This window comes from Heterodontus francisci, chromosome 10 (genome assembly GCF_036365525.1).
Source record: "Heterodontus francisci isolate sHetFra1 chromosome 10, sHetFra1.hap1, whole genome shotgun sequence".
Lineage (NCBI taxonomy): Eukaryota > Metazoa > Chordata > Chondrichthyes > Heterodontiformes > Heterodontidae > Heterodontus > Heterodontus francisci.
In genome coordinates, this window is record NC_090380.1 from 97,954,434 (window position 1) to 97,979,755 (window position 25,322).

At 41.5% G+C, this 25,322-nt stretch overlaps 1 protein-coding gene across 1 annotated transcript in view; it reads right to left on the reverse strand.

The window, feature by feature from the left end:
• Positions 1 to 25,322, reverse strand: part of mrps6 (mitochondrial ribosomal protein S6) — a 95,655-nt gene that overhangs the window by 35,016 nt on the left and 35,317 nt on the right. The window contains exon 2 of the mRNA XM_068041124.1: positions 210 to 349. Within this exon, the coding sequence (XP_067897225.1) occupies positions 210 to 349 (140 nt within the window). The remainder of the gene's footprint in view (positions 1 to 209; positions 350 to 25,322) is intronic.

Genomic DNA, 25,322 nt, shown 5'->3' on the forward strand with positions numbered 1-25,322 from the left:
TCCATTCGACCCTTGGGTCTCAATACATTTACATAGATATTAGACAGGCAAAGACTCACTCTGGGTCATAAGACGTACAAGTTATGTATGCTTACAGCTGGGGTGGCCAGTGACAGTAACCCAAGGAGAATATCTAGGGCAAAACCTCCCAAAATGTAGCAGCATTTATTGCGAGCTCCAGATCTTACACTTCTCTACATCAGACATACCCGCCACTAGTGTGCCGCAGATTGTGTTTGGATATTTTGTACGGCAGAGTCCGTTCTCCCAAGTTCTCAAGGTTCCTCACCACAGCTCCATGCTCTAGTAATGCCTCCACTGTACGACGTATGGCAGAAGCTGTCTCAGTCTATTAATGAAATAACGAGGGTTGCGGGGGGTGGTAGTAGAGAAAAAAAAAAGATATCAACTTTTCAGTCCAATGGTTACATCTACTAAAACAGCATTTAGCAGCTCACAAGCCCAGTTGTTTCTCACTGGAAGGAAGCAAGCTGTTCCCGAAAGCCAAGTAGGTTCAATTAAAAGAGAACATATTTTCTTTGCCTCATCTCATCCATTTTTAGATGATAATTCTAATTATAATAGCTTCAGAACCTATGAGATTGTATGACCACCACTGTAGTCATCTATTTAGGATATGGAAAATATTATCCTTCAGTCACCTCTAGGTGCCCGATTTTATGCTTCGGAACCGCATCATGGCAGTAGACATCAAAGATAGAATATCGCCTCCTGTGACATCATTAGCAAGGGCTATAAATTGAAGGCAAAGTTTTCCACTCATGATATCAGAAGAATCCAACAAAAAAAAAAAATTGCTTTTAGGGTGCTCTAACTTCAGACAAACATGTCAAGCGTTCATAGGTTAGCATCACACAAGGATTATTTCAGGAATAGTGTTCTCACAACGAATCAAACCATACACCTAGAAGTTCCTTGCTCATTTTTACTGTCACCATCTTATAAGAAATATTAACAGTAGAATGCCAATAATGTAGTTATAATGGATCTCTTCAATCAACACATTGTTAACCAAAGTATAACAAAATCAGAATTAGTAAATGTGCTGCAAAGTTGTTTCTCGACACAATGTGTTATGGATCTCACTAGAGGGAATTTACTTCTAGATCTGGTTTCCATACATACAGAATCACACTCGTATTGTAGAAGAAGTGGAATCTACGGAGACAAGTGACCAAACTAAGTTAAATGTGAGATATTCCTGGCAATCCACTGCAATAATATTCAGGAAAGAAATGTATGACTTTAAAGAGTGTAAATGTTGGGCAGATTTGAAGGATGAGCTTAAAAATAAAAGTAACGCGAGATGTACTACCTCTCCCATTGACAGAAAAGAATGGGTGAACTTTAAAATTATAAACTGCACAGTGGTGCAGTGGTTAGCACCGCAGCCTCACAGCTCCAGGGACCCGGGTGCGATTCCGGGTACTGCCTGTGTGGAGTTTGCAAGTTCTCCCTGAGTCTGCGTGGGTTTTCTCCAGGTGCTCCGGTTTCCTCCCACAAGCCAAAAGACTTGCAGGTTGGTAGGTAAATTGGCCATTATAAATTGTCACTAGTATAGGTAGGTGATAGGGACAGGTGGGGATGTTTGGTAGGAATATGAGATTAGTGTAGGATTAGTATAAATGGGTGGTTGATGGTCGGCACAGACTCGGTGGGCCGAAGGGCCTGTTTCAGTGCTGTGTCTCTAATCTAATCTAATGCAAGACAAATCTATAACCAAAGAAATTAAATATAAAGGTAAACAAATGGATAAGTGAGTAATTAAAATCTACATAAAATGTTTTCAGGAAGACAAAAAGTTGAAAATTGGAAGGAACCAGTGAACCACAAATATATTTAACAACGATCACAGGGGAGGCGGTGGCGTAGCGGTAATGTCACTAGACTAGTAATCCAGAACTCAGGCCAATGCTCATGGGTTCTAATCCCACCAAGGCAGATGGTGAAATTTGAATTCAATTAATAAATCTGTAATTAAAAGCTAGTATAATGATGACCATGAAACCATTGTCAATTGTTGTAAAAACCCATCTAGTTCACTAATGTCTTTTAGGAGAAGAAAATCTGCCATCCTTATCTGGTCGGGCCCACATGTGACTCCAGACCCACAGCAATGCCTTCTGAGGTGGCCCAGCAAGCCACACAGTCCAAGGGCAACAATGCTGGCCTAGCCAGCGACGTCCACATCCCACAAACGAATAATTTTAAAAAACTATATCAGGGTTGCAAAGAGGACTGCGGAACACTGGGCAAATTATTAGAATCAACTTGAGATAGGATAAACTGTCACTTAAAAAGGCACGGATTAATCAGGGATGGTCAGCATGGCTTTGTTGAGGGATTTTTTGAGGAAGTAACAAGGAGGATTGATGAGGGTAGTGCAGTGGATGTTGTCTACAAGGATTTTAGTAAGGTTCTTGACAAGGTCCCACAAGGCAGACTGGTAAGAAAAAAGCCCATCGGATACAGGAAAATGTGGCGAGTTGGATCCAAAATTGGCACAGTGACAGGAAACAAAGGGTAGGAATGTTTCTCCAGCAGTCCTGGATGTGGGTGAAAGGAAGAAAGGCCAGAGGCAGAGCCGTGTTTTAATTATGGAGAGTAAATCAATTATCTCTAATTCTTTTTCTTTTTTTTCTTTTCTTTTGGGCCTCCTTATCTCGAGAGACAATGGATACGCGCCTGGAGGTGGTCAGTGGTTTGTGAAGCAGCGCCTGGAGTGGCTATAAAGGCCAATTCTGGAGTGACAGGCTCTTCCACAGGTGCTGCAGAGAAATTTGTTTGTTGGGGCTGTTGCACAGTTGGCTCTCCCCTTGCGCCTCTGTCTTTTTTCCTGCCAACTACTAAGTCTCTTCGACTCGCCACAATTTAGCCCTGTCTTTATGGCTGCCCGCCAGCTCTGGCGAATGCTGGCAACTGACTCCCACGACTTGTGATCAATGTCACACGATTTCATGTCGCGTTTGCAGACGTCTTTATAACGGAGACATGGACGGCCGGTGGGTCTGATACCAGTGGCGAGCTCGCTGTACAATGTGTCTTTGGGGATCCTGCCATCTTCCATGCGGCTCACATGGCCAAGCCATCTCAAGCGCCGCTGACTCAGTAGTGTGTATAAGCTGGGGATGTTGGCCGCTTCAAGGACTTCTGTGTTGGAGATATAGTCCTGCCACCTGATGCCAAGTATTCTCCGAAGGCAGCGAAGATGGAATGAATTGAGACGTCGCTCTTGGCTGGCATACGTTGTCCAGGCCTCGCTGCCGTAGAGCAAGGTGCTGAGGACACAGGCCTGATACACTCGGACTTTTGTGTTCCGTGTCAGTGCGCCATTTTCCCACACTCTCTTGGCCAGTCTGAACATAGCAGTGGAAGCCTTACCCATGCGCTTGTTGATTTCTGCATCTAGAGACAGGTTACTGGTGATAGTTGAGCCTAGGTAGGTGAACTCTTGAACCACTTCCAGAGCGTGGTCGCCAATATTGATGGATGGAGCATTTCTGACATCCTGCCCCATGATGTTCGTTTTCTTGAGGCTGATGGTTAGGCCAAATTCATTGCAGGCAGACGCAAACCTGTCGATGAGACTCTGCAGGCATTAACTAATAGTTAAACATTAAGATCAGACATTACAATATAAAGCACTACACTACAAAGCAGAGTCACTTATTCTGCTGAGTCTGAATATAGTCCCTCAAGTAAAGGCACCATGCTTACTGACAGTGGTTGCCACCCCACTCAAATAGCTACACTCACCAATCATCCAGGTCCTGGAAACAAAGGATGTTTTTGCGAATGGAAAGCGGTTTCCAATGGTGTTTCACAGGGCTCAGTGTTGGGTCCCTTGCTATTTGTGGTGTATATTGAGGACTTAAATTTGGGAGGCATGATTGGGAAATTTGCAGATGTCACAAAAATTGGCTGTGTAGTTAGTTTAGTTATACAGCACTGAAACAGGCCCTTCGGCCCACCGAGTCTGTGCCGACCATCAACCACCCATTTATAATAATCCTACACTAATTCCATATTCCTACCACATCCCCACCTGTCCCTATATTTCCCTACCACCTACCTATACTAGGGGCAATTTATAATGGCCAATTAACCTATCAACCAGCAAGTCTTTGGCATGTGGGAGGAAACCGGAGCACCCGGAGGAAACCCACGCAGACACAGGGAGAACTTGCAAACTCCACACAGGCAGCACCCAGAATTGAACCAGGGTTGCTGGAGCTGTGAGGTTGCGGTGCTAACCACTGCACCACTTTGAAGAGGATAGCTGTAGATTCCAGAATATCATTAATTTGGTTTGGTTGAGTGGGCAAAAAAGTGGCAAATGCAGTTCAATCCAAAGAAGTGTGAGGTAATGCATTTGGGGAGGACAAATAAAGCAAGGAAATATACGGGAGGATATTGAGGGGCAATGCCACATCCCAACCTTTTCCAAGACCCGAATGATTGGTGAGTGTAGCTATTTGAGTGAGGTGGCAACCACCATCAGTAACCATGGTGCCTTTACTTGAGGGACTATATTCAGACCCAGCAAAAGAAGTGACTCTGCTTTGTACTGTAGTGCTTTATATTGTAATGTCTGATCTTAATTCACAGATTCATAGAGAGATACAGCACTGAAACTGGCCCTTCGGCCCACAGAGTCGGTGCTGACCAACAACCACCCATTTATACTACATGAATCCCATATTCCCTCTCACATCCCCACAATCCTCCTACCACCTACCTACACTAGAGGCAATTTACAATGGCCAATTTACCTATCAACCTGCAAGTCTTTGGCTGTGGGAGGAAACCGGAGCACCTGGCAGAAACCCACACGGTCACAGGGAGAACTTGGAGGTTACTATATATATATATATGGGAGGTTAATATCTCTGTTTAACTATTAGAGATAATTGATTTACTCTCCATAATTAAAACATGGCTCTGCCTCCAGCCTTTCTTCCTTTCACCCCACATCCAGGACTGCTGGAGAAACAGCATCTTGAACTACACCAAGCCAGTCACAGCTGACAAAAAAAAAAAATCAACGTTCCCTCTATCCCACTCTGTTCTAGAGACTAAACATTATAATGCTACTTCCTGATTTATCTCAGGTTAAAGTAGATAGATTAGTGTACCACTCACCTAGAAATTTCTGTTAATTCTGCAACAGGTATTATGCAAGCAGAGCATCTGCTGTAAAATATATTCCATCCACCACCACCTCAATTTTGAGGCTAATAAGAAATTAAACACATTTGCTTCGACAAATGACTGAGGCTGAACCAGACTGCTTGTAACCTTGGTGCTGTATTTGACCCCGAGATGAGGTTCTAACCACATATCCCTGCCATCACTAAAACCACCTATTTCCACCTCCGTAACATTGCCTAACTCCACCCTGCCTCAGCTCATCTGCTGCTAATACACTCATCTATGCCTTAGTTATCTCCAGACTTGACTATTCCAATGCACTCCAGGCCAGCCTCCCATCTTCAAACCTCCTTAAATTTAAGGCCCATCCAAAACTCTGCTGCTCGTATCCTAAATCGCACCGATCCGGTTTGCCCTTCATCCCTGTGCTTGCTGACCTATGCTGTTTCCCAGTTAAGCAATGTCTCGATTTTAAAATTCTCATCCTTGTTTTCAAATCCCTCCATGGCCCCACACCCCTCCCTATCACTGTAACCTCCATGAGCGCTGCAGCCCTTAGAGATACCTGCACTCCTCCAATTCTGCCGTCTTCACCAACGGTGGCCATGCTTTCAGCTGTTAAGGCACTAAGCTCTGGAATTCCCTCCCTAAACCTTGCCACCTCTCTACCTTCATCCTTTTAAGATACTCCTTAAACCTAGCTTTTGGTCACCTGCCAAAATTCCTTATTATGTGGCTTGGTGGGATATTTTGTTTGATAATGCTCCTGGGATGTTTTACTACATGAACCCCAAGAGAGAAAATTCTCCTACAGTGAACAAAGTTTAAGAAGAATACTGGGCCCCAACAAAAAGATCTACCTACAATCAAGGACTCTACAGTGAACTCAAAGATCGAAGATCCGTAACAAAAACGCTCTTCAGAGATTGCCTCAAATTTTTCCACTTTATTTATTCTCCTCTGTTCTGTCTCTATCTGCATGTGTGTATCGCTTATGCTTGCTAGCATCGTGTATCCGTAGGCATTAACCGAATTAGAGTTTAAGTTTTAAGAAATTTAAATCTTTCTTCTTTAAACCTAAGAAAACCCGTTTGTGCTGGCTGTGCTGGTTTCTTTGCTTTATAATTGGACAGCAGTGAACAAGGATTCACCAAGGGGGAGCTAAAAACAGTTTGTTTAAAATTAAACCCGGTTACAGTAATACCAAGTGAAGGCTGAGAGGAACCCCTAGACCCCTTTCTCACCTGGTCGTAACAACTTCCCTACATGCAACATGTCTCCATTTCATCCATTTCCATGCCTATTACATCAAACAGTCAACTAGGTAAAGACCTGCAAGCCTTTTAACAGCATTAGTGCATTACAATTTTCCAAAATTAAACCAGCAATATTGGGCTTGATTTTGGCAGCCTGCTGTGAAAGCAACGGCCTTCCAACACGGAAGTGCCACTGCCAAGCCCCCGCGATATTACGAACGGGGCCTCATTTAAATGGAGGGGGTGGAGTGGCTGCCTCCGATAATGTAGAGGCGGCAGCCACTGCGCCCCCAGCAATAGTGTCCAGCGCCACCACGCAGGCGCCATTTTTAAAAGGGCTTCAAGCCCTTCAGCGATATTTAAATTTTTTAAAAAGGTCCCAGTCTCCGGGAAACAAAAATAACATTTTAATTCAACTTTACATCCTGTCTCCCACCCCTCCCCAATGGATAATCTATATATAAATTGCCCTCTCCCCCCAGAAAAAAAAACTTTTATTAACGTCCCGAACTTCCCCCCCGAAATCTGTTCCCTTTGACCATCAACCCCTTCCCACCATCCCTGAAACCAATAAGTAGTGTTTTCCTGCTCCCCCTCCTGATAATTTTATTCCTCCCACCTCCCTCCCCTCCAGCGTCTTGCCTTGTAACTGCAACGGAGTTCCGAAAATGTGCCGAGTCACATCTGGTTAACTGTAAAATCAGCATGGGATGGCCGTCGGCAGGTAAGTTCATTTGAATTTTAATTATCCTCTTTTTAATATTGTAATGAAGGCCCTGCCGCCAAGCAGCTGGGGGGGGGGGGGGGAGGGAAAAGGAGCTGTACTGAGGCCTTGCCGCCACTGCTAATATCCGGCGTCGCCATCTCGGCGTCGTGGCCAGAGGCGGGCCACTACGGCTAGCACTTTCCGGGCTTCCCCGCCACGACCCACGGCGCCAAGGGGCTGATAAAACTCAGCACACTTTGTGGTATACATTTTACCTCTATCTCAACTACACCTGACAATTTCAAAATTTCAAAAAGTCTTGATGTTTTGTGTCCTGTGAGGAGGATCATGATGGACTTCAAGACTTCCAAGTTTTGGGTCCTCTGCAAATTTTGAAACTGTCAGATGTAGTTGAGATACAAAGTTTTGTGTCCTATAAGAAGGATAGCGAAATACTTCAAGAGGACATAGACAGGATGGTGAACACAGGACAGATGAAATTTAATGCAGGGAAGTGTGAAATGATACAATTTGGTAGCAGACTGAGGAGATGCAAAAGAAAATAGAGGATACAATTCTAAAGGGGGTTCAGGCAGAGAGGGATTTGGGGGTATATGTGCACAAATCATTGAAGGTGGCAGGCCAGGTTGAGAAAGTTAAGAAGGCATATGGGCTTCATAAATAGAAGCACAGAGTACAAAAACAAGGTGGTTTATGATGAACCTTTATAAAATGCTGGTTTGGCGTCAACTGGAGTACTGTGTACAACTCTGGGCACTGCACTTCAGGAAGGATGTGAAGGCTTTACAAAAGATACGAGAATGGCTTCAAGGATGAAGGACTTCAGCTACATGGATAGACTGGAGAAGCTGAGGTTATTCGCCATAAAGAAGAGAAGGTTGAGAGGAAATTTAATAGAGGTATTCAAAATCATGAGAGTTCTTGACAGAGTAGAGTGAGAAACAGTTCCCAGTAGTAGAAGGGCCAAGAACCAGAGGACATTTATTTCAGGTAATTGGTAAGAGAACCAGAGGAGGTATGAGTAAATTTTTTTTTAATGCAGTGAGTGGCTGGGACCCAGAATGCACTGCAGAGAGCATGGTGGAAACTGGTTAAATTGTGGCTTTCAAAAAGGGAATTGGATAAACACCTGAAGAGAAAAAAATTGCAGGGCAACAGGAAAAGGGAGAGGGAGTGGGACTAGCCGAGTTGCTCTTGCAGAGAACAGGCACGGACACAATGGGCCTAATGGCCTTCTTTGCTGTAACTATTCCATGATTCCAATAGTTCTACCACCTTTTGATATTGTTCATAGTTCTGTTGCAGCGTACTAATTGTTCCAGTGTCAAAAATTGAGGATATTTTATTGATGGGTATTAGTTCAGTATGCTGCTTTCTTAATTTCAGACTTGAGCATTTTATTTGGATTAATTTTTAATTACAATTTACCAGCATCTGCTGCAGATTGATCTGCTTTTCATTCTGAATTATTGTATTTCATGCATATCTCCTGTTTTGCATCGCACAATATTTAATGTGGATTTCTTTTTGTGTTCAGATTTTTGTGGCTTTTTCTCAAATGGGAATATATTGAAAAATACCACTCAACCGCACCCCCCTCCCAAAAACAGTAACTGCAGTTAAAAAATAACTAACGAGTCATGAGTGTTGTATGATTACACATCCTACACTAAAAGATTATGAAGGTCATGAAACATGTCCTCCTACAGTGTTGGACAGAACATTTTTGAAATTCTGTAAACAGCATGCATAGAAGACCCTTTCATTGCTAACCACAACTTCTAAATGCATTGTAAGAGAGCATTTCAAGATACCTAAAGAATTAAGTTTAAAATTATACTACTTAATAGTAATGACAGACATTAATTCTTTGGAAACATGCTCTAATTTCTTAGAAATTGCTTACAGCTGTATAGTTTACTGGCGGATGTATGTGGAGACAACTGCTGGCAGTGGTATTTTGCGTACAGTACATTAACTGCAGTATTGGCAAACAATTCTTAACCTGGCAAATGGTACAGCATTAACTATGTTATTGTTAACTCCACAATTTAAAGGCTCTGGCTTAGCTTCAAGTGTCTGGTCTGTTTCAGACTAAAACCTTTTTTTATTTCCCCACCACCAACAACCTCCCCCCATCCACCCCACCCCAGTGTCCACAGCTGCATATCAGATCATCACATACCAATTTAAGATATGTGACAAGTCGCACACAAGCATTCCATCCGTCATGTTTAATCATTAGCATGATTACTGTAATCCTTTACTACACCTCGAGCATCTCTTTCCTTCTAAACCAGCATGATTTTGTCATAAATTATACATCGAGCTCCAATATTCTGCTTTAGAACACGAACATCTAACTGAAGGGCAGATGAACTCAATTTTTGATTTTGCAGGATGTTGTTCTATGTCATACTATATCAGTTTGGACAGACTTTACTGGTGGGAAAGGTCCTTTCTGATCTAGGAGTAACTACTGGGCTAGTAATCCAGAGGCTTAGAGTAATGATCCGGAGACACGAGTTCAAATCCCACCATGGCAGGTGGAGAATTTAAATTCAGTTTTTAAATAAATCTGGAAAAAGCTATTATTAATGGTGACTATGAAACTACTAGATTGCCATAAAAATCCAACTGGTTAACTAAATGTCCTTGAGGGAAGAAAATCTGCTGTCCTTACCTGGCCTAGTGTATATGTGACTCCAGACTCTCAGCAATGTGGCTGACTCTTAACTGCCCTGTGAAATTGCCTAGAAGCCACTCAGTTGTATCAAAAACCACTACAATGGACTGCAGCGGTTCAGGAAGATGGTTCACCACCACCTTCTCAATGACTATTAAGGACAGGCAATTTATGCTGGTCTTACCAGCAACACTCACATCCTGTGAATTAGTAAACAAAAAAGTACTATCTAAACTATTAAAAAGTGTCATTATAACAAGTAAACTTTGATTGGACTTCAAAAAATATCATGTTTTTGATTGGTTCGATCGAAGTCGTTGAAGGTGACAGGCAGGTTGAGAAAACAGTTAATAAGGCATATGGGATCCTGCCCTTTATAACTAAGGTATAGAGTACAAAAGCAAGAAAGTTATAGTGAACCTTCCTGGTTTCACCTCAGCTGGAGAACTGTGTCCAATTCTGGGTGCCATACTTTAAGAAGGCGGTGAAGATAGTGGAGAGGACGTAGAAAAGATTTACAAGAATGGTTCTCGGGATGAGAGACTTCAGTTACGCGGATAGATTTATGAAGCTGTGGCTGTTCGCATTAGGGAAGGTTGCGAGGAGATTTGATAGAGGTGTTCAAAATATGGGGGTCTGGACAGAGTAGCTAGGGAGAAACTGTTCCCATTGCTGGAAGGGTCAAGAACCAGAAGACACCAATTTAAAGTGATTGACAAAAGAACCAGAGGAGGCATGAGGAAAAATTTTTTTTATGTAGCCAAGTGGCCAGGAGCTGGAATGCACTGCCTGAGAGTGTGGCGGAGACAGTTTCAATCATGGCTTTGAAAAGAGGACTGATAATTATCAGAAAAGAAAACATTTGCAGGGCTACAGGGCAAGGGCGAGGGAGTCGGACTCCCGAGTAGCTCTTAGAGTGCCAGTTCAGCCTCCTTCTTTGTTGTAACCATTCTATCATTCTATGAAAGTTGATGGACAAGCATCAAGTGATGGAAAGATTTCAATTTATCACAAATTTAGAAATTAACAGAGGATTATTTCTGGAAATAATTAAATATTAATCCTTATTTGAACAAACAATGTAAATTAAAGGATACAGGGGTTCTGACAAAAGGTAATCCACCTGAAACTCTAAAATAAAAGCAAAATACTGCAGATGCTGGAAATCTGAAATAAAAACCAAAAATGCTGGAAATATTCAGCAGGTCTGGCAGCATCTGTGGAGAGAGAAGCAGAGTTAACATTTCAGGTCAGTGACCCTTCATCAGACCAGTTTGGATGAAGGCTCACTGACCTGAAACCTTAACTCTGCTTCTCTCTCCACAGATGCTGCTTGACCTGCTCAGTATTTCCAGCATTTTTGGTTTTTAATTCAGATTTCAAGCATCTGCAGTATTTTGGGCTTGTATTAAGTGCCCTTCAAGAGCTGGGTCTTTTGATCACTGCTAGATACTCTTTAGCCTCTGTGGAAGTTTTTAAATAATAAAGTCACTGTACAAGTTTCACCAGGTAAAACACAAGGCATCACACCACTCAGTAAACTGCAACACCAGTGGCTTACTTTAAAATCAGAAACAAAGGGGCTGAATATTCAATATATCTGAATCAAATTAATATAATTAGTTATTTCTCAAAAAAGGTCAGAAGTTTAGAATTATGAACAATCGCAATGTAATTCAGTACCTGCCATTAGCTTTGCTCATCTTTCTTGGTTTGGATGAATTCAAAAACTGGATATCACTTTTATAGGTATTTTAAGAAACTAACCATTAAAACTATTTTTCTGGGAGTGCTCGATGTTTAGGAAGCCCAAGGCTTCACGAGGTTAAGCAGTCTGTTAGAAAAAGATACAATGTGTAAGATAAAGTGAAGGTAAAAAAAGAAAAGAACTTGCGTTGGCTGTTAAATTTATAAACAAAGATAATTCAAAAAAGCTCTTTTTCTGCTGTTATTACATCTATTGACTTTGGTTCAAACAAACATCTATTCTTTTCTATTGTACTCATTTATGTTAATGAAGTTTTTCTTGCCCCAAGCGAGGTTAGTGGTCAATAGTTGGCAGTATTCTCTCCAAGCTAATAAATGATGTATTATGATTTCTCTTAATAAACATTAACATGTGCTTTTACTTAGCTAGAAAGAAACAATGCTGCAAACAATTTTTTTAAAAACTTGAGTGTCAAAGTTAGATTTAATATGGGTTAGAAGTTCCACTTGGTGAAAACAGCTGCACGGGTGGTAACCTGAAGAGACTGGAAAGTCGAATACTCGCCAACCTGATGGCTTCCTGCTCTTAACACTGATATTCTGAACTTCATTGTTCTGCCAACATTGCCTGTTAAACAGAGTAAGGGCATTAAGTTTCAGTCCTCGATTTCCTACATTCCACACAATATTCCGACTTATCACTGAATGCGTCCATTTAAAGTGGGCATTAAGGGTCAGTAAGATTATTGTTGGTCAAGAAGGGTGCTCTTAAAAATGTGGAATCTAATTTTTTTTAATTAATTACTTTTTTGTTGCAATATATGGGGATTGCTTTCAAAGTGCCACAGAACAATATCCAATGGAAATGGAAAATTCTATGAAAGCACATACAATTCTCTCTTCCGGTTTACCACCCAAGCATTGCAAGAGAAAACTAGCTCCGCAGCCACCTCATCAACCACGCCCCACCCCCCCCAACTCCAATCCATCCACCATTTTCTCAGACTATCCACAATCATGGTGCTCTGTTCAAGCCCAAGCTGATATTCTGACCCCATATTCACCCCATCACGAAGACCACCTTTCTCCTCCACAATTGCCTGCCTCCACCCCCACCCTCAACCATCTGCAACCAAAACCCTCATCCATCCCTTTGTAATTGTCAGGTTCAGCTATTCCAATGTTCTTCAGGCCAGCCTCCCATCCTCCACCCTCTGTAAACTTCAGCACTTTGAAAATTCTGCTGCTTGTATCAGAGTCTGCATCGTCCTGCTCATTTATCACTTGCCCTTGCTGACTTACACCCAAAAATCTCAAATCTAAAATTCTCATCCTCATGTTTAAAATTCCTTCACGGTCTCACCAACTCCCTTCCCTAACCACTGCGAGCTCTTCAACTGGGCCTTTTGTATATTCCACCCCACCCCCGCCTCTCCCTAGTGGGATACATTGGTGGCTATGCCTTTAGTCACCTAGACCCACACTATGGAATATCCTACTATCATGCAGATCCCCACCTGCCAAGAATGAGGCATATTGATTTCTTCATATGAATATTGATTTTAGACAGTTGCTGGAGTGAAGAAATGACTGGTTTGAAGATCACCAGACACTTGGCTGGTAGAACATTTGCATACTAAGAGACAGTGCTTGGAGAGACAAAGAAATTGATCACGGATTCAATTAACAGATTGGTCTGACAATGGTTCCACATCTTGTTGATAAGAGATAGTACTACGCCCACCTCCCCCCACCGAGAGCTTTGAAATCCACAAACCTCGCAGGAGAGACTGTTCCCAAATAAGGAGCTAATCACATGACTGGCCTGCTGGCAACCTGGGTCTTTTTGAATTGTGCCACAGAGAAAGGAACAGAAGGCAGTGTGCAACTGAAGTTGAAACAAGCAAGTAGCTCAGCTGGCTGTCTCTCTCTCGCTTTCTCCCCAAGCTACCGGACCTACGGAAGACACGTAAACCTCGAGAAAAAACTCCTACATAGGAACAAGCAGAAATTAGAACCAGAGTAGGTAAAAATGGTAATTAGTCAAGGTTAAGGCTCTTTATCTGAATGCACATAGCATTTTTAACAAGATAGACGAGCTGACGGCACAGATTGAAACTAATGAATAATGATTTGATGGCTATCAAAGAGACGTGGTTGCAGGATGACCAGGACTGGAAACTCAATGTTCAAGGATATACAAAGTTCCGGAAGAATAGGCAGAAAGGAAAAGGAGGTCGGGTAGCTTTGTTATTAAAGGAAGGGATCAGTGCAGTTGTGAGTCATGAAAGAGGTGTAATAGATCGTGATGTAGAATCAGTTTGGGTGGAAATAAGGAATAGCAGGGGAAAGAAATCACGGGTGGGAGTAGTCGATAGGCCCCCCGAGGAGTTGCCTCTCTGAAGGACAAAATATTAAATCAGGAAATAATGCAGGCGTGTAAGAAGGGCACTGCAATTATTATGGGTGATTTTAATCTACATATAGACTGGACAAATCAAATTGGCATGGGTAGCGTGGAAGACGAATTTATAGAGTGCATCAGGGATTGTTTCTTAGAACAATACATTGCAGAACCTACCTGGGACCAATTTTAGATTTATTAATCCTACTTCATTACACATTACCAAGAGATCTCGTAGTTAAGGATCCTCTAGGGGGAAGCGATCATAACATGGTAGAACTACAAATTCAATTTGAGGGTGAGCAACTCAGGTCTCAAACCAGTGTCTTCAACTTAAACAAGGGCGATTACAGAGATATGAAGAAAGAGTTGTCTAAAGCGGGCTGGGAAAATAAACTACAGGGAAAGTCAGTAGATGAGCAGTGGCAGACTTTTAAGCAGATATTTCACAACACTCAGCAAACATTTATTCCGGTAAGAAGGAAGGACTCGATGAGAATGATGAACCACCCGTGGATAACAAAGGAAGTTAAAGAGAGTATCAAATCAAAAACAAAGGCATACAAATCGGCAAAATCTAGTGGTAGGCCAGAGGATTGGGAATTTTTTTTTCAGAAACCAGCAGCGGATGACTAAAAAAACTAATAAAGCGGGAGAAAATTGATTAGGAGAGTAAATTGGCAAGAAATATAAAAACAGTAAGAGCTTCTACGGGTATATAAAAAGGAAGAGAGTAGCTAAAGTAAGTGTGGGACCCTTAGAGGATGAGACTGGGGAATGAATAACAGGGAACAGAGAAATGGCAGATAATTTAAACCAATATTTTGCATTGGTCTTCACGGTGGAGGACACTATAAACATCCCAATAATAATAGATAAGCAAGGTATAAATAGGAGGGAGGAACTTGTAACAATCTCTATCACGAGGGAAAAGGTGCTGAACAAACTGATGGGACTAAAGGCAGACAAGTCGCCAGGACCTGATGGCCTGCATCCAAGGGTTTTAAAAGAAATGGCTACAGAGATAGTGGAGGCATTGGTCATAATATACCAAAACTCTCTGGATTCCGGTAGTGTACCAGCAGATTGGAAAACCGCTAATGTTTTATTCAAGAAAGGAGGGAGACAGAAAGCAGGAAACTATAGACCGAGAGCTTAACATCTGTCACTGGGAAAATGCTAGAGTCCATCATTAAGGAAGAAATAGCAGGACATTTAGAAAAACATAATGTAATCAAACAGAGTCAACATGGTTTTATGAAAGGGAAATCATGTTTGACAAATTTGTTAAGAGTTCTTTGAGGATATAACAAGCAGAGTGGATAAAGGGGAACCGGTTGATGTAGTGTATTTGGATTTTCAGAAGATGTTTGATAAGGTGCCACATAAAAGGTTATTGCACAAAATAAGAGCTCATTGTATTGGGGGTAATGTGTTGGCATGGATTGAAGATTGTCTAACACACAGAAGGCAGAGAGTTGGGATCAATGAGTCTTTTCCAGGTTGGAAAGCCGTAACTAGTAGGGTGCCACAAGAATCGGTCCTAGGGTCTCAACTATTTACTATCTGCATCAATGACATGGAGGAAGGGACAGAGCGCAGCGTATCCAAATTTGTTGATGATACAAAAATAGGTGGGAAGGCATGTTGTGATGAGGACACAAAGAATCTGCAAAGGGATATAGATAGGTTAAGTGAGTGGGCAAAAACTTGGCAGATGGAGTTCAATGTGAGAAAGTGTGAGGTCATCCACTTTGGTAGGAAGAATAAAAAGGCAGATTCTTGAGATGGAGAAAGACTACAAAATACTGCAGTACAGAGGGATCTGGGTGTTCTTGTACATGAAACACAAAAAGTTAGCATGCAGGTGCAACAAGTAAATAGGAAGGCAAATGGATTTTGGCCTTTATTGCTGGGGGGTTAGAGTTTAAAAATAGGGAAGTCTTGTTACAACTGTACAGGGTGTTGGTGAGGCCACACCTGGAGTACCGCATACAATTTTGGTCCCTGTATTTAAGGAAGGATATACTAGCATTGGAGGCAGTTCAGAAAAGGCTCACTAGGCTGATTCCTGGGATGAAGGGGTTGTCTTATCAAGAACAGCTAAACAGGTTAGGCCTTTATTTATTGGAGTTTAGAAGAATGAGAGGTGATCTTATTTAAACATAAGATTCTAAGGGGGCTTGACAGGGTAGATGTTGAGAATATGTTTCCACTGGTGGGGGAAATCTCGAACTAGGGGACATAGTTACTGAATAAGGGGCCACACATTTAAAATTGAGATGCAAAGGAATTTCTTCTCTCAAAGGGTGGTGAATCTCTGGAATTCTCTACTTCAGAGTTGTGGAAGCTAGGTCACTAAATGTATTTAAGGAAGAGGTAGATAGATTTTTGAAATCCCAGGGAGTCGATGGGTTTGCGGAGCAGGCCTGAAAGGGGAGTTGAGGCCTGGGACAGATCAGCCATGATCTTATTGAACGGCGGAGCAGGCTTGAGGGGCTGAATGGCCAACTCCTACTTCTTATGTTCTTATGTAAGTGTGAACTGGGCGCCAACGAATTGCAAGACTTTCCGGCAACCAAAGATTCCACAATGAACTTTAAAGACTGTAACTATCAGATATAGCCTCAAACTTTTCCCCTTTATTCCTTCTACTTTTTCTGTCTCTCTCTGCGTGTGTTTATCGCATATGCATGCTAGCATGATCGTGTCGCATATTCATGGTTGTTAAGCGGATTAGAGTTTAAGATTAATAAATTTCTACCTTTCTTGTTTAAATCTAAGGAAATCTGTTTGATTTATTTGCAGCAATGAACAAGGATTCACTAAGGGGGAGCTAAAAATAGTGTTTCTAAAATTAAACTCGGTTACAGTTAAACCAGGCAAAGACTGAGAGGGAACCCCTAGACCCCTTCTCACATGGTCATAACATTGCCTAAACCCCTTTGTTATTCCACGTCTTCCTCTTTAACCCTCCTTAAAATCCACCTATTTAGCCTCCTAGTATCTCCTTTGAGTCAGCATCCATCATTTGAGTACATATCTGTTAAGTGCTTTAGAAAGTTTTCCTAAATTAAAGATGCAATATAAATGCAAGTTGTTGCTGAACTGCTAACGAAATACATTTAGATTTACTAGAAGCATAAAAGGTATGTTGAAATATATTTTTTCCACACAAAAGGTTATTAAAATATGGAGTATATCATCACAAGTGGCTACTGAGCACAAATCTATCACAACGTTTAAGAGGGAGTGAGAAGAAAGAAAAATATTAAAAAGGGTACAGGGAAGGAACCAAAGTGGACAGCCTGTAATGGCAAAAAGGTGCAATAGGCAAAATAGCCCCCTTCTGGTGTTTAAATTTCTGATTCTACTCAAAAATTTTATTGCTCAACATCTTACAATAGATTTAACTCTACTTGCTGGGGATGAATGTTGTTTATTATTCCCTGCTGCCTCCTTAAAACAGACTTCCCATTTCAGTTATTTACATGATGGGGAAATCCTCCCTCTTGCTTCCCGATTGTGGCTTAGTAGTGCGTGTTGAAGCTGCTTTTGTAGTAAAGCCCAGTAAGATTTTCCTTTATTGTCTCTAGTGAGTGGCATCTGAACAGATGATCATTTACAATGCTCTTGCCATGGCAGGCTGACTAACTGGCCCAAGTCACAACGTCTTAACATTAAAAGAACCGGAAACATTGCTCTTAAGATCCTGATTCTAATATCAAGGCCCTTCAGCAACACAACATACAAACTCATCCTAAACAACAAATCAGCTTGGAATAATTTAATGCCTTAAACAGAAAAGCAAATTAAACTTTAGTCATTGATTTTTCTCAATCCCCCAATGCATGGGCCTCACTGTTGCTAACTGTAAGTGTCATGCTGATTGCTGCAACATAGTCTAGATATCATAGTTCCACAAGGAGATATTAAAAAACTACAATCTTAAATGATGCATGGTTTTCACAGACATAAACTTTGCCCATAGGAGCAAGTTTCCAGCAGCCAAGGCCCAGATAAAATGCCCTATTGAAGCTCCAGACAAAAAAAAAGAGTGGGCCATTGTACTCCCAACACAAATGAAAAAGGCACGGGGTGAACATTAATTATTTAAATTACCTGATCATGTTGAGTGAGATCCTTGTTTCCAAACACAAAACCATTTAAAGAACAACTGAATGTGTTCAGAAGTGCAAAGACTAACCAGACACTGACAAACTGTGGAGTGTTGGTATTACAGAAAGCAGCCCGGCGTTATATTGAAATATTCTATAAGAGGTCCCAGTAAATGGCTTGAGACATACAAGCTTAGGGCCTGTATAAGATCATAAGAACTAGGAGCAGGAGTAGGCCGTCCGGCCCCTTGAGCCTGCTCCGCCATTCAATAAGATCATGGCTGATCTTTTCGTGGACTCAGATCCACTTACCCGCGCTCTCACCGTATCCCTTAATTCCTTTATTGTTCAAAAAGATATCTACCTTAGCTTTAAAAACGTTTACTGAAGAAGCGACAACTACTTCACTGGGCAAGGAATTCCATAGATTAACAACCCTCTGGGTGAAGAAGTTCCTTCTTAATTCAGTCCTAAATCTGCTCCCTCTAATCTTGAGGCTATGCCCTCTTGTCCTAGCTTCACCTGCCAGTGGAAACATCCTCTCTACTTGTATCTTATCTATTCCCTTCATGATTTTATATGTTTCTATAAGATCCCCCCTCATTCTTCTGAATTCCAATGAATATAATCCCAATCTACTCAGTCTCTCCTCATAAGCCAACCCCCTCAACTCCGGAATCAACCTCGTGAACCTCCTCTGCACCCCCTCCAGTGACCGTACATCCTTTCTCAAGTAAGGAGACCCCTAACGCCATGCATCCTTATCTTATGCAGCAGCCTCTTGTGCGGCACCTTGTCGAAGGCCTTTTGGAAATCTAGGTACACCACATCCACTGGGTCCCCATTGTCCACCTTGCTCGTAATGTCATCATAGAATTCCAAAAGATTTGTCAAGCATGACCTGCCCTTCATGAACCAATGCTGCGTCTGCCCAACGGGACAATTTCTATCGAGATGCCCTGCTATTTCTTCCTTGATAATAGACTCAAGCATCTTCCCCACTACAGAGGTTAAGCTAACCGGTCTATAATTCCCCATCTTTTGTCTACCTCCCTTTTTAAACAGTGGCGTCACATCTGCTGTTTTCCAATCTGCTGGGACTACCCCAGGGTCCAACGAATTTTGGAAAATTACCGCCAGTGCACCTGCTATTTCTCCCGCCATCTCTTTTAGTACCCTGGGATGCATTCCATCAGGGCCAGGAGACTTATCAATCCTTAGCTCCATTAGCTTGCCCAACACTACCTCTCCGTAATAATGATTGTTCCCAGGTCCTCACCAACGTTCGTCTCTTTGTCAATTACTGGCATGTTATTAATGTCCTCCACTGTGAAGACCGATACAAAATACCTGTTCAATGCCTCGGCCATTTCATCATATCCCATAACTAAATTCCCCTTCTCATCCTCTAAAGGACCAATGTTTACTTTAGCCACTCTTTTTTGTTTTATATATTTATAGAAACTTTTGCTATCTGTCTTTATACTCTGTGCTAGTTTTTTCTCATGTTCTATCTTACTTTTCTTTATAGCTCTTTTTGTGGCTTTCTGTTGACCTTTAAAGTTTTCCCAATCTTCTAGTTTCATGCTGTTTTTGGCCACTTTGTATGCCTTCTCTTTCAATTTGATAGCCTCCCTTATTTCCTTAGACACCCATGGCAGATTACCTCTTTTCTTCCAGTCCTTCCTTTTCACTGGAATATACTTTTGCTGAGCACTTTGAAAAATTGCTTTGAAAGTCCTCCACTGCTCGTCAACTTTCCCACCATAAAATCTTTGTTTCCAGTCTACTTTAGCCAAGTCCTCCCTCATTCTATTGTAGTCCCCCTTGTTCAAGCGCAGGACCCTGGTATTGGATTTTATCTTCACACTCTCCATCTGTATTCTAAATTCAACCATACTGTGATCACTCCTTCCAAGAGGATCCCTAACTATGAGGTCATTAATTATTCCTGTCTCATTACACAGGACTAGATCTAGGATAGCTTGCTCCCTCGTCGGTTCCATTACATACTGTTCAAGAAAACTATCACGGATACACTCAACGAACTCCTCCTCAAGGCTACCCTGACTGAGCCGGTTCGACCAATCTACATGTAGATTAAAATCCCCCATGATAATGGCCGTACCATTTTTACAGGCATTAGTTATTTCTTTGTTTATTGCCCGCCCCAATGTGATGTTATTATTTGGTGGCCTATAGACTATGCCTATCAATGACTTTTTCTTCTTAGAGTTTCTAATTTCCACCCAAATGGATTCAACCTCATTCTCCATAGAACCTATATCATCTCTCAGCACTGCCCTGATGTCGTCCTTGAATATCAGATACACCACCTCCCTTACCTTCCTGTCTGCCCTTCTGAATAGTCTGGTACCCCTGGATATTTAACTCCCAGTCGTGACCAACTTGTAACCATGGCTACCAAATCATATTCATTCGCGATGATTTGTGCCGTTAACTCATCAACCTTATTACGAATGCTACGAGCATTCAGGTAAAGTGCCTTTATGCTAACTTTCTTACCCTCATGATTTCCAACATCTCTAATAACTCCTGAGTTATTCTTCCTTTCTGCTTCTTTCATAGTCTGCCTTGAACTTAAACCCTCCTGCACACATGTTAACCTGCTGCTTACCTTTTTATTTACCATCACACTCCCTGTCGTTTTCCCTTTCCCTTCCCCCCGAGTCACTAGTTTAAAGTCCTAGTGACCACCCTATTTATCCGTTTCGCTAGAACACTGGTTCCAGATCGGTTCAGGTGGAGACCGTCCCATCGGTACAGATCCCCCCGGTTCCAAAACTGATGCCAATCAGTATAACTGACTTCCTCAAAAGAAATAAAGTGGGATGACGACAACAGCAACAAGTCCCAAAGTAGATGAATCAAAATGATCCCACAAGCATACGAACAGATAAACTAACTGCTTCTTTATTCCATGAAAGATCCATTGCAGAATCTCTGCCAGTTAGGAAATAAAACCATGGTTGATTTGTGCTCATCTTCCAATGGTGCTTTATCGAAGGCTGAAAACAATTGTGAGCAATCAAGAACATTAACAGTTTCACATCAGAATGCACTCGATAACAGACATGGTTTTATCCTTTAGCTGTCACTGAAATACTAGGAATGGAACATCCTGCATTGTTTAGTTATAACGATGTGAAAACATTGATTTTAACAACTCATTATCAAACCTCCTTGTCCGACCCTGCCATTTGAGATGAAAATACACATAGGTTGAACTTGCCCATATTTACTAGAACATCTCCAATTTCCCAAAAAAGACTGTCCCAATAAACAAACACAATTGCTAGATTCATGTCTCTGCAGAAATTCAAGTCAATTTCAGTCTCTACCCACCAAGGTAAAAAGAAAAGCACTTTTCAATCAAAGGCTGCTGTTCTGAAGATCAAACACACTTTTTTCTTATAACAAGAACTTCTTAATGCAGCCATTTTTTTTTTTAAAACAGCCATTCTTAATCGATTTAGGAATATGTTCTTGCCTTATATCACACACAAAGGTCTTTTGTAAATGAGATTGAAAAAAGCAGAGGCCAAAAATGCATCAAAGGTTTTCAGCAATAAAATATCAATGTCCATGGCATCAGATTATGAATCTTGGAGGTTCCAGTCACAACATAGAAAAGCAGAAACTCCAAGATATCAATCCAACAGCAGATCACAAAACAGGACCACCAGATTTTAACCAACATTTACATTGTCACAGCAGGATTAGAGGCACTGTTTCTCATACACAACCCGAGTAAAACTGAAGTTAATTTGGGTGGGGGCTGGAGAGGGTGAAACTCGCCATTGGCTGGTATAATATCTGGTACAGTGAAAGATGGCTGTGGTTGTGGGAGGTCAAACCTTTTATAGTTCCTGGGCAATGCTGCAACAGTTCCACAGGACAGCATCTCAGGCCCAACGATTTTTTGCTGCTTCATCCCTATATAAGGTCAGAGTGGGGCTTTCTTGATTCCACAATATTCAGCTCCATTCACAATTTTTCAGATGATGAAGCAGTCCATCCCTCAGCAAGCCCTCGACAACATCCAGGTCTGGGGAGATATGTGGTAAAAGTAGTATTTGTGCCATGCAATTACCATCTCCAAGTAGAACCTTGTTCCATAGATATTCATCACCATTTTTTAAAAAGAGGTTAGAATATAGCACCAACTAGTTTCGATGGTGTACATTTTCACTCTCTGCAATCCATAGGAAGTAAAATTTCTTCTATTCTCTGGTCTCATTTGAGATCTGTAGATTTTATACTCCTGTCCTGTGGTTCTGCAATCACTGGTAAACTAAAGAAACTATTTACATCTGTATTATCTGTGCCGTTGAGCACTTTTAAAAAAAGGTTTGATCCACGTTTCATCACATGTTATTTCCTGTGAGTTTGCTCCATAAATTAGAGCGTTAAGTCCTGGACTCATCCTTATCTGCTTATTTCTGAACCCCTTCAAATGCATAAATTCTTTTGAAGTAGAATGATCAAAATGGTTCATAATAGTCGGAGTGTTGTCAAAAAAGGCCTGCATTTACATAGCATCTTTCACAACCATGAGATGTTCCAAAACACTTTACAGCTAATGAAGTACTTTTTTTTTTGAAGTGAAGTCACTGTTGCATTGTAGCAAACACAGCAGCCAATTTGTGCACCGCAAGCTCCCAGGAACAGTAATGCAATAATCAACATTCCAAAAACAGATTATATGGCTATTAAGAGATTAGTATTCACCAGGACACTGGGGAAAGCTCCCCTGCTCTTCTTCAAAGTAGAGCTATGGGATGATTTATGTTCATTTGAGGGGGCAGACAGGAATTTGTTTTAACGTCTCATCCAAAAGACAACACCTGACAGTGCAGCACTCTCTCAGTACTGCAATGGAGTGTCAGCCTAGATTGTTATACTCAAGTACTGGAGTGGGACTTGAAACCACAACCTTCTGACTCAGACAAGAGGGCAACCAATTGAGCCAAAGCTGACACTGTTAGCCTACCAATAAGTTAAACAGGTTTAAAGACAATTTGCCTGCAAAATGTGCTCCAGAGAAGAACTTCATTGACTAGCCAAAAATCATACCCAATTTTTAAATTACCTTTGCTAATTAGCACATCTTTGGGTAAATTTCTCATGTTTTCCATATCAATATGCATTACCTTACATTTACCTTCAATAAATCTCCTTCACCATTCTTCAGCGCAAGTACTTAGATCTTAAAAAGTCTTGGGCCTTTGAGCATTTGAGACCTAACCCTGAACATACAGATTGACATTCAGCAAATTTTATAGCATAAATTGTCCAGCAACATTTATGAATAGTGTAAACAAGGGTCTCTCAACAGACCCCTGTGGAACTCTTAAGTCACTGATCTGAGGGCACCTCATCCATTTATCTTCTAGTTTCAGCTGCCAAGCCAAGTTGGAATCCAGATAGCTAATTTAAGTTAGTTTGCTCAACAAGAAATTTAACACACACCCAAAATCCAAGCAAATTAACAAACGAGAATTCAGTAAATGTAATTACCTCATTGGAGAATTCCAGTGGATTTGTGAGGCATGCGTTATTACTGTTGTGGCCACCCATCAATTAGCCTTTATGACCTCTGTACTGTTCGAATCAACATTGTTAACGTTCCATAAAACGCTGAAGCATTTTCCCCACTACCTGTTACACTAATAACTTTTTAAAATTGTTTATTTTTCATTCCTTATTGATGTATATTGGAATTAGGTTAGTCATTATCCAACTTGCAAAGAAAACCTTTGCATATACCAAGCTCCTAGAAATATTAAAAGCTTTACTTTGTTTTTTTTTTAAAACTTAACTCTGAAGATTCCACAATATATTTGTTCCAGGCCAGCTGCCCGACAGATATGTTTTTAGTTTCTTCACAACATGCACTTTACTTACCTCTACATATTATAGGTTCCCAAACCAATGTGACTGGCTCTGCAACTTGGCCACAATCTTAACTCAAGAATTTAACATCTGCAATTTTCAAATCCCCATATTTCCGTCCAGACCCCTGTAGAACTCTCCGATGTTGACCGTGGAGAGCACCTTATTCATTTATCATTTTCTAGTTTTTATTTCTAAGCCAACTTATATCCTTTTAAAAAAAAATCTATTTGGTCTTCTGCCTACTTTATATAGAGCCAAGTTCATTTTAATTCTTCTGGCTGGTAACAATACTCTGCCTTCTAAAGTTCAGTTACCTTTTCTAGTACTCACCTTAGATACCAACTAGCACTTATGGATCCCATTCCACCATATAAATTAACAATGACTTCAACAGTCATTAGCCGTATCGTCACAAGGATCAAAATAAAAGCCAACCCACGAAGCACCTTGACTTACTTTAAAAAGACAGTGACAAGCCTTTGTTTAGGACACAAGAAGAAGCCATTCCACCCATTGGGCTCACAGTTCCACAGATCACGTGCCATCTACTGTACTGTGGACGATATCCTATCCATTTAATCTCCTGAGGGAAAAAGTTATCAAAGATTTATCTAACTGCCCCTTATCCTATCAAAAATATTTATCTCAAATATAACCCAAGGTGCATTAACACACAGTCTGCTACAACCCAAGGAGCTCAGCTGTCCCACCCCGATTCCATTGGGATAAGACAACATCCGTCAATGTCAGAATACCACTGCTAGCGTGCAGCAGCCCAAGCTTCTCCACTGGGATAGGCTTCAGTGGATTTGGGGAAATTGTACGGGGGCAGGGTGAACCCAGTGTTCTTGTTGGCTAGGGCCCCAGGAATTCTTACTTCAGCTCAGGCTATAAAACCCTCACTTTTTGTTGTACCAGTGCTTCCCACCTCCCACTCTAGAACTATCATGTGCAATCGAGTACAAAAGAAATATACTGCAAGATGCTGGAAATACTCAGTAGGTCTGGCAGCATCTGTGGACAGAGAAACAGAGTTAGCATTTAAGGTGGATGACTGTACAAAAGGTCATCAACTTGCACCATTAATTCTGTTCCTCGGTCCACAGATGCTGCCAGACCTGCTGAGTATTTCCAGCATATTCTGGCCAGAATTTTTCGCATGGCGGGCAGAAGCAGTCCACCGACTGAGAAGTTGGTGGCGATCCCGCCTCCGCTAGGCCTGGGATCCAGTCCAGATTTTACAGTCCCCAGGGCCTTAATTGGTCTTAAGCAGGACTTACACCTCATTGAGGCAGGAAGTCCAGCCCAATGGAGCTGCTGGCCAATCAGCGGG